The sequence below is a fragment of the Carica papaya genome, chromosome 9 (genome assembly GCF_054855325.1).
Source record: "Carica papaya isolate Zhongbai chromosome 9, ASM5485532v1, whole genome shotgun sequence".
In the NCBI taxonomy this organism is placed as follows: domain Eukaryota; kingdom Viridiplantae; phylum Streptophyta; class Magnoliopsida; order Brassicales; family Caricaceae; genus Carica; species Carica papaya.
In genome coordinates, this window is record NC_142317.1 from 9,493,846 (window position 1) to 9,504,511 (window position 10,666).

The following is a 10,666-nucleotide window of genomic DNA, read 5'->3' on the forward strand; positions in this document are numbered from 1 at the left end:
ACTAAGATCTTCCTATCCTAGTTGAATTCTTCATCTTGATTTTACTTCAATAAGAAGACTTTTTCAAGACTTCAAGAAGAATTCTTCAACATAAATTAATTAAATAATTCAAGTTCAAGCCGGGAAGAAGACGAATATTCAAGTTGGATTCAAAATCTTCTAACAGTCCAAGAGAGAAAATTTTAAATTTTATTTAAAGATTGTTTCTTTTATTATTATTATTTTAATGCTTTCCTAGATAAAGTTGTATTAAGTATTTTATTAGGATTTTGATTTCCGATTTCAAATAAAATTAATCCAGTGAAAGCCTTCATAGAGACCAAACCCTTAAATTGTATTCACACAATTCTCCATCAATAAAATATCAAGTTATTTCTTTTAGCTTTGCTAATTGTGAGTATTCTTTGAGAGGTTTTTCAACCGTCTCGTTGAGTTAGGAATTAAATCTATTTATTGAATTAAACTTGTGATGTCTTTTCAATTCATCTTTTTTATTTTCTATTATCTTAGTTCACCTTAACATAGTTGATTATGAGTTAAGTGGGGAGAGTTTATTAGGGATTTAAGTTTCTGCATACTAATATTATATGTGAGGCTTTAGATTGCATGTGTTGATCCTGGGTTTTATATTAATTTTTTTTTAAAATTTTTTTCAAGTTTTTATGTGTTTATCATGAGTATATATATGTATGGAAGCGTCGATGAAATAACTATTTATAAGATGTGTGATAGTACGTGTAATAGGGTGATCCAAAAATCTCACGATGTCTCTAGATTATGAGTTTTGGTAATTTTTTGATGTCTATTTTACGTTTATTTTCTTTTCATTAAGGGATTTGAATCAATGATATCTTCATGAGAGCTAATAACTTACATTCGAGCCGTGAATTAGTATCAATTTTACATGTAGAGACAATTTATTTTTTATCAATTTTATTTTTTATGTCTTGTTACATGTTTTTATCATAAGTATGTTCTGGTACATAAGCATGGATCAGGTCATTATTCACAAGAGGAATGATAGCATATGCAGTATGGTGATTCAATAATAGTGGGGTATCTTTAGGTTATGATTTTTGGCTACTTCTTAATTACTTATTTTTCAGTGCTTGTTTTTTTTATTGTTTGTATACTTTGAATTAACAATATCTGCATGAGAGCTAATAACGTATATTTGAGCGGAGATTGAGTATCATGTTTAGATTGTTAGAGTTTAAATAATTGATTGTACCATTTCCTATCAATTTAAAATTTTAGAATAATTCATTCAGTCCATTACTTAAAATGATAGTAAAACATCTTAGACTAATATGAAACAGTCCAATTAATTATCCATTTTTGAACAAAATGTTTTATACTCACATTTCTCTTAGTAAAAAGAAGATCAAGAAAGAAGAGTGATGCATTATCTTATGGTAGGCCAAGGTGCTTATGTACATTACTCTTTTCATGTGACAACTTTGAGTTTCAAGGAAGATATAATATCATTTGAAATAACTCATTCAACCTTGAAGGGTAGACTTTGATCATTGAAGGGTGGATGGGCTACTATGATAGGTTGAAAGGTTCGGAGGACGGGCATATATGGGGCTGCATGGGATGTTATGAGAGTAAAAAATAGAAAGAATATGTGGTTGGGAGTTTTTAAAAAATTTCTATGGATAATGTGGGCGTTGTTTTTCTATCAGATACAACCATATGGGGAATATGAACGATAGTTTGCTTAATGAAAAGGGATGTCGTGTTAAGGAGCTAATTTTTCATGTGGTCACCAGTTGGTTTATAGGAGATTTACATGAATGGAATCATTTCATTTTTCATTTTTTGTTAATATGGAACTATTTCATTTCATTTCATTTTTCATTTTTCATTTTTCATCTTCAATACTTTTTTCATTCAAATGTTTTAACGTTTTGTACTTCAAATAGGTTTTCTTTAATCACAACATCTTGTGTAGATTATAATGATCATCAAATGGCTCGTGGATGTGTGGAAAATATTTTATTAATGTGGCAAAAGAACATTTATGTGATATCAACTAGCTACAATTCCCAATCAAGAGAGGAGTCCCAAGACATCTGGGGATCCCATGGGAAACAACCAACCCGCGGGTCACTTACGTGCAAACCCATAGACCCACCCGCGCAGGTACCCACATGGATGGCCCACGCCATGCATGCCTAAGCCCAAGGTTATAGCCTTATGGGCTTGAAATCAAGTGGGTTGTGTCTTCCCAAAGCCCAACCCACATGCTTGGCCCATTGAGAGGCTCATGAAGACCCGATGGAGCAGCCTAAGTGGCCCACAACTAAAACCCAAAGGCCCATGAGACACACACTCACAAGCTGAATCAAAGGGGAGGTTTGAAAGGCCCAAACCATGAGAAGAGAAGGGCCTTAAGCCTGAGGTGCACTTTGGAGGGCCTAAGAGCAGCTAGCCTACCACTCAAGAAGGCCATAAATACTGGTCGAACATAGTTTGAAGTGAAAAAGGAAGTAGACTTTGATGCCCAAAAGGAGACCACTTTCGTGCATCCATTAGAAGTCCAAAAAATGAAGAATTAGACATGATTAATGAGAATTATTTGCTGGAAATTTCATAATGCAAGTTAGAGAAGAACAATCAAGAAAAAAGTGAAAGAATTTAACCTGAAGAAGGATTCCAAGGACAGTCAACAATTGGCCAAGAAGAAGACTTCAAGACTGGCTGTCCTACTCACTTTCCAGCTCCAAATTCCCAGTTTTACAACAAGTCTAATTCAAATATGATTCAAAAAATTTCATTAAAGAAAGAAGAGCTAGAAGCCAAAACCACCTAGAAGTCCAAATTCGAGAGGAAGAATGAATTCAGCTATGGAGAGAACTTTTAATTCTTATTATTATTTTGCTATTTTCTTTATTCCTATTCAATTTAGGATTATTTTATTTTAAGCATTTAAATTAAGAGTTTTAGTGTATTTTAATTTAAGAGTTCAAGTAGGAAATATACATCCTACTTCTAATTGTATTCCTAAATAAAAGCCTATATAAAGGCTTAAGTTCAATTTTTGTAAATACAACTTTGAGAATTAATAAATTTAAAGCTTTGATGTTTCATTTAGAATTAACTTTATGCTAATTTTTCTTTTTCTTTTTCAAGTTCTTTGAAGGTAATGTGCTTTTCGAAGTCTTGTTGAGCTGAAGAGTTGGGATCAACTTATCGCATAAGTCCATGGCATTTTTCTTTTTCTTGTTTTGTTTCTCTAGTTCTTGTTTTTTCATGCTATATTCTTAGTTGTAGATTCAAGTATAGGTAAGAGTTTAATTAGGCAATTAAGTTTATAAAATTGTATGCATTAAGTTGAGGCTCTGGGAGTCAAAACAATTATTCTCATACCCTTCCGCGTCAAGTGATATTATATTTTAGACTCCTAGTAAAACTAATTTTCTTAATTGCTTTAGCATTATTGTGAATTAATTAACATTCAATTTTTTTTTGAATTGTTAATTCATTTTGTATCCCACTTGAATTCATAATTATCTATTTAATTCAAATGGTTCGTGTTTCTATCATTATTAAAAAAATATATATATAAAATCAAAAACTCAAAAATATCTCAATCGCATATCATAATGTAATTGACACTGTTTGCATTCTTGCATTCAAAAGAAGTATTATCGCCTAGTAGTGTGATTGGAAAACCTTCTTGAAGTCAAAGGGAGAGTACCTCACCTAATAGGTGCATGTGAAAACTTTTAGTTTTTATTGTGCTGCATCATTCACTTGCATTACATTGAGCTTTAGAGTCAATCATCATTAGGACTTTTGCTAGTGTCTTGAGACTAATATGCAGGTCCTAGTTAAGAAGACTCGACTCCAAAGCTCAAATTGACAGACAATAGGTTCATAATGGCATCAAGAAAAAAAAATTTAAAATAACTGCATATGAGGATGTGTTTAACCCGTCTTAGGTACCAACCAAATTATTTTCATGTATTTCTTGCTTTGTTGTATGCCCCTAGTTGTCTCTACGGTGAAGATTCAAATTTGAGAATGAATCTTTCTAAAGAAATAGGGGATGACGTGATATCGACTAGCTAGTTCCCAGTTAGAAGAGGAGTCCCAAGACAAATGGGAATCCCATAAGAAGCAACTAACCCACGGGTTACTTGTTTGCAAACCCACAAACCCGCACGTGCAGGTACCTTCTCGGATGGCCTATGCCATGCATACCCAAACCCAAGGCCGTGACTTTGTGGGCTTGAAATCAAGTGTGCTGGGTCTTTCCAAAGCCCAAACCGCATGCCTAACCCAAGAGGAGGCCCATAAAGGCCCGATGGAGTGGCCCAAATGGCCCACGACCCAAATCCAAAACCCCACGGGACACACACTCATAAACTGACCCAAAGGAGGTTTGGAAGGTCCAAACCATGAGAAAAGAAAGGCCTTAAGCCTAAGGTCCACTTTGGAGGGCCCAAGAGTAGCTACTTCGTCGCTTCGAAGGGCCAACATAAATCTATTGAATCCTGTATCTTTACCAAACGACTAAGCCGTGAACCATCAAACATGGAACGACTTATCTGCAAGAGGAAGAGGAGGTTTGTGATTTATGAATCCAATAAGGGAAAGAAGAGTGAGGAATTTGATTCTAAAAGGAAAAAGAAAAAGGAAGAAGACTCCTTAAAGAGGGCCAAAGAATTCCTAAAAATAGTTGAATTCCAACATCTTAAAGTGAAGAAGGGAGTAGACTTTGATGTCCAAAAGGAGATCACTCTCCCACATTAATTGAAAGTCCAAAAACAAGAAGAATTAGACATGAAAATGATAATTCTTTGCTGGAAATTTCATAATGTAAGTTGGAGAAGAACACTTAAGAAAAGAGTGAAAGAATTCAACTTGGAGAATAACTCTAAGGTCCTTCAATAATTAAGCAAGAAGAAGACTTTAAGACCGATTGTCCAACCCACTTTCTAAGTCCAAATTCACAATTTTATAACGAGTCTAATTCACATACGATTCAAGAAAATTCATTGAAGAAAGAAGAGCTAGAAGGTGAAACCACCTAGAAGTCTAAACCAGAAAGGAAGAGTGAATTTGGCTATAGAGAAGACTTTTAATTTTTTTTTAATTTTTTAATTTTTTTATTCCTATTCAATTTAAGATTAGTTTATTTTAATTTAAGAGTTCAAGTAGGAAACATAAATCCTACTTCTAATTGTATTCTTAAATAAAAGCCTCTATAAAGGTTTAAGTCCAAGCTTAATAAACACAATTTTGAGAACTAATAAATTTAAAGTTTTGAGCTTTTATTTAGAATTAGCTTTGTGCTAATTTTTCTTCTTTAAGTTCTTCGAAAGTAAGGAATTTTTTGAAGTCTTGTTGAGCCTAGGAGTTGAGATCGACTAATCAGGTAAGTCTGCGACGCCTTTATTTTTCTCGTTTTGTTTCTTTGTTCTTATTTTTGCATGTCATATTCTTGGTTGTAGATTCAAATAGAGGGAGGGGTTAATTAGGCAGTTAAGTTTATGAAATTGAATATGTTGGGTTGAGGTTTCAGAAGTCAAAATGATTCTTTCCATACCATCCTGCGTCAAACATGTAAATACCTTATGAGTACTAGGATAAATTCAACAACCAAGACATCACCATTCTTCTTTTTCTAGCTACTTTTGTGATATGTTAGCATAGTCTCTGCATATTCGAAATGGACGCTTTATTCTCATGGTTCTTGTGACTCTATATGCTATTGAAAATTGTTGAGAGGATCCTTTATAAAATTATCTCTATGTTTATAGTGCTGGTAGGTGATGGAGGACACCTCTACTCTATACCATGAAGAAAATGGAACCAGAAAAATTAGTTTATAGGTATCATATACAAAGCTTCTATTATTTATTATAGGTAGAGTTATATGTGCTTCGTGTTTTTATATCTCAATCTATATGTTGTGATCGTGAATAATCTGAATACCACTTGATGGTGTTGTACTTATTATCTTTTATATAATAATATATTTATAAAAAAAAAACAGAAAACAAAGTATTTACCGGTTGATGGTATACAGTAAATGGCTTAAAAAGAACAAAACGAGCATAGTTGATAAATATAAAACGCAATTCTGAGTAGAAATTGCAATAAGGCAAATAAATGTGCATATAATATGCTTTTGGGCTGCCATATGATGTGGCTATTATCTAGGTTTACGGAGTTGTATATTACACTTTTAGATTCTAGTTTTGGGTATGTGATCTTTATCTTATGAGTTATCTTTTAATTGATATTTTAAGTATTTGTTTGTAATTTTCTTTTTTCATCCACAAAATTATTTTTATTTTTTTGAAAAAAGCATGCATATAATATTAGCATGAACGAAAGTCCCCAAATTGGCCAAAACAATGGAGGTAAATGGTGTTATCATTATGCATATATAAATCAATCTTTACTAAGTTTATATATAAGACCAAAAACTTTAATACAAAATGTTACTTTTCCTTTCTCTAACATTATTAGTGACATCATAGTGGAACAAAGTCAAATATTTTTATTGTTTAGGAGGAAGTCAAATATCTTTATTTAATTCTTTTTCTGATATCTTAAGAGTCAAAGGAAACAAAAAAGAATTAAGCACTCTTATACATATTTAAACGTAACAACATAATAAAATATTCATTAGATTTGAAGCGTTTGACAGAGAGAGAGAGAGAGAGAGAGCCTCACATTGTATATTTGAGGACTTACATGAATGATATTATAAGATGAGAGAGTTATGTCGTCACCTTCACAAGCACGTACGTTAAGGAAGGTAGCCACATAACACATCGCACATCACATTGCCTACACGCACCAACTTGATTACCCAATAAGGACTTAAACACAATTAAATCAAACCCCTTTAACTACACATATATATAAATTTTAATTTTTGTAATCCTTGATATAAAAAAATAATAATCACATGCATACCGTACGTCCTCAGCTCTCATCATATATATATATATATATATATGATCACCAGCTGATCAGTTAAACTTGACAAGTGGCACCACCACCATCTTTGTCTTGTTTCACTTTTCCATCAAGCATGGCGCCACCTTCCTTCACGTTTTGATTATCTTCACGATGATGAATTACCACTTCGTTTACAATCATATCATTCAACTGCGGCACCACCGTCGTCAGCTCTGAACACACCATCGTGCTTAGCTTCACTACATCAACTATGTGTTCTGATAACTCATGAAGCTTTGGCTCTTCCAATACTTTCTTGGCGTTTTTGTAGATCAAGTAAAGCAGCATTTGAAGGATCCCAAAGATGAATCCAAGAACATTTGGTATCTGTATTAATTTATGTCCAGAATTAATTAATTATGAAAGATGAAACTAAGTTTGAAGAAAGATCAAGCTGTGAGATTTTGAAACTTACGGCAATGTTCAGGTCTTTCATAAGAAGACCATAGAAGAACCACATGACTGCACCGAAGGTCAGGCAGCATGACAAGGGAAATGGCATGAACTCCACACTCTTCGTTTTTATAACTTTTCTCTAAACAATATAAGCCAAAATTAGGGAATTAACATAAAGAGGTTACGAATCGGAGTCAGAGTTGTGTTCTGCCATATATTTATTTAAAGTTTAGTTTCTATTATATTATTATTAATATTTACATATCACTAATTAATAATATATGACTATATATTAAACAATTACCAAAATGCAAAGAGGTGCAGCAAACACGCTGAGAGCAAACGCCATGCAGATGTATCCGAGTACCCTTAGACGATTGTCACCTTCTGCTAGGAAGAGAGTTGAGAAACAGATAACCCCAAAGCCGAAAACATTGAACAGAAGCAGAAGCTTCACTGTCAGGATCTGCATCATGTGCATATTTATATGTTGGAAACTTATTAATTTTGTTAAAGAATTACTAATATATGTATAAGTATATGTACATACCTTATCTTTCTTGGGTGCATAGACAAGGTATGCAACAATGTAGCAAGTCTCAATAACAATGCAGAATGTGTTGATGGTGATTAGGAGGATTGCATCTCCTTTAAGGATTGCATAATATATCCAGAGCATGGCACTGAACAGTGCAATCACGTAGGGAATTGACTGAAACCCTTCTGCAGTTTTCTTCTTGTATATTTGATAAAATGTTGGCCTGCAAATTAAAATATATAAAAAATTCTGAGGACTGCACGGCTGCTACTACTAAAAAAAAAATACTGATAGTGAACGTTTAAACGTTGCGAAAAAGAAGAAACTAAAGCTATTATAAAAGGCTTACAGGGGAGCAAGGCCGACCATGAAGGAGATGATGTTACCTATATTTATACACAAAATAAAAAAGACAAAAAGAGAAAAGCTCCTGTTAATCTACGTTGGACCCAGTTAATTCTTGAGGCAGTTGATCATGATAATGAATGGAAAATTAAACGTTAGAGAAAAGAAAAATGAAACGATTTGTAAGATTGATATAGACCAACATTGTTGGTGATGACGATGAAGATGATGAAGTGAAGAAGGAAAAGAAAAAGAAAGAAAGGAGTCCAGGTACCTAGAACACCGAACACGAAACCCCAGGTTGACTGGCTGATAGCCATCTCTATAATTACTATATATGTATATATTGAGTCCCTCTTCTTGATTTCCTTTTTTGTTTTATACACACTCTCTTTCAAGAATGTATATAATCAAGTAAGCCTCTTGCTATCTCATGCTCTCTCTCTCTCTCTCTCTCTCTCTCTTTCTTTCTTTCTTCGTTGAAGCTCAGATTCAGGTGAAGATATATACTACCCAGAGGCAAGGGAGTAGGGATTTATATAGGAATGGAAGAGACATGAATGTTAATGCAATAAAACAGTAGCAGTGGATAAAATTAAAATTAAAAAAAGAAAAAAAAAAAAAATGAAAGAGCATTATTATAATGTTGGATTCCTCTTTCCAGTTGTTCCTAACTTTACTTTTTACATTAAACACCATATATCTATCCTAATTGCTTTTGTAGCCTCAATGCCTTCTTTATCCATTTTTAACTTATTACACCTATACTTACAAGGTACAATTGCTACTTTAACAAAATTATAGTGGACCCCACCATCATTCTTTCTTATGTGTCACCCACCAAGTGGGTGTTATAAGCCTTACAACTCATCTTAAGTGGGGACTCCAATATCATATTTTCAATCTTTGCCTCCAAAATTTAATTTCATTCTGATTATAAATCCCATGTTTAATTAGGTTGGATACATCAATATTTTGCAAAGTTAGTTAATCATCATCTATGAATCATATTAATTTCATCCACTTGACTTCAATCCTTCATTCCTAAACTGATTATCAAAAAGTAAACAATTAGTATTAAAAAAAAAAAATCACATGACTCATAGTATGTACTTATAAGATACTTGTATCTGTTTTTAACTTTTCTGATATATATATATATATATATATATATGTGTGTGTGTGTCTGTATAACCTAAAACAAAATTGAATTTGACTTACTAATAATAACCAACAAATTATTTGATTGCACATGGGTAACTTTTTGTAAGATAAATTTATGCATCTTGTATATTTTCATTATGAGATTACACTATGTATATATGTATCATTTAATCAATAATAAATAAACCTAATTCTCTCTAATATAAATATGACAGAAATTGTTTCATTTTATCTCTAATTTAATTAATTTATTTTTAATTAGTTAAAATACAAGTTCATAATTGAAAGATTAAAAATATAAAAAATTAATTTAATTATATAATTGTTTTCATATATCTAATAATTAAAATTACTTTGCATAGTGGAGAGTTCAATTTGGAGGAGGGGAAAAGAGCCCGCCCCTGTTAACCCTAAAAAAGTTATGAATCCCAACACCATACAATTCTTCCCATTGTGGATGGTGGCCGAGGAAGGAATGAGAATGGGCCCCGGCCTCCGGTAAATATCTCCATTATTATTATATTTACATTACTGTATAATAAAAAAGTTATATAATTATTATTATTTATTTATTTTTTTTTGAAATCAAACAACCAATTCATTAATTAACTCGAGTATGAAACAAGCATATTCTGGGGAATATTTGTCCCAGACATGGAAGTTTGGAAAATCAAAAGCAAACTTGGCCAGAGTATGTGCCAACCTGTTACATTCCCTACCCACCCAATTCGCTGTAATATCTTGTCTGCTAATTAACATTTCAATACAATCAGCAACAATGAATCCATACTCTGAAACATCTTCAGACTTGGAGTTCACTTTAGAGACCACCTTTTGTGCATCCAACTCAATACTCCCTTTGCCTTGAACATTTACTATAATGAATTGCAATGCTGCTCTGCAACCCAAAAGTTCGGCCAGATAAGGATCCTGACAACCCAAATGCCTACCAGTAAAAGCGTTGATCACACTCCCCGAGGCATCCCGAAAAATTGCTCCATACGTGGCCTCCATTTTCGAACTGCAAATTGCACTGTCAACATTTACATTTCCACGCACCCGCTTCTGGAGGTAGCTACACAGATGGGTGAGATGGCTTGGAGCTCTGATGATAGATATCCCTAGCTTCAAATAATTTCGCTTGCTGCCAATCCGATAAAAACTTCCGCATCAGATAAATTTTAGTCGACTCTGCAAAGTACTTACCCGACCACACCAAAGCGTTCCTCTCCCACC

General features: G+C 33.1%; 2 protein-coding genes across 2 annotated transcripts; both read right to left on the minus strand.

The window, feature by feature from the left end:
- Positions 1–6,609: 6,609 nt before the first annotated feature.
- On the minus strand, positions 6,610–8,781 carry LOC110823019 (bidirectional sugar transporter SWEET10-like). The gene is made up of 6 exons (XM_022053284.2): positions 8,541–8,781; positions 8,271–8,307; positions 7,934–8,144; positions 7,688–7,849; positions 7,403–7,522; positions 6,610–7,314 (listed from the first exon to the last, which is right to left on the minus strand). Exons 1-6 carry the CDS (start codon positions 8,584–8,586, stop codon positions 7,003–7,005), a joined length of 888 nt encoding a protein of 295 aa, XP_021908976.1. The 5' UTR covers positions 8,587–8,781; the 3' UTR covers positions 6,610–7,002.
- Positions 8,782–10,015: 1,234 nt separating this feature from the next.
- Positions 10,016–10,444, minus strand: LOC148239794 (Polynucleotidyl transferase, ribonuclease H-like superfamily protein). Its single transcript, XM_088212056.1, has one exon. The coding sequence runs from the start codon at positions 10,442–10,444 to the stop codon at positions 10,016–10,018; it is 429 nt and encodes a 142-aa protein (XP_088068182.1).
- Between the last annotated feature and the right edge of the window lie 222 nt (positions 10,445–10,666).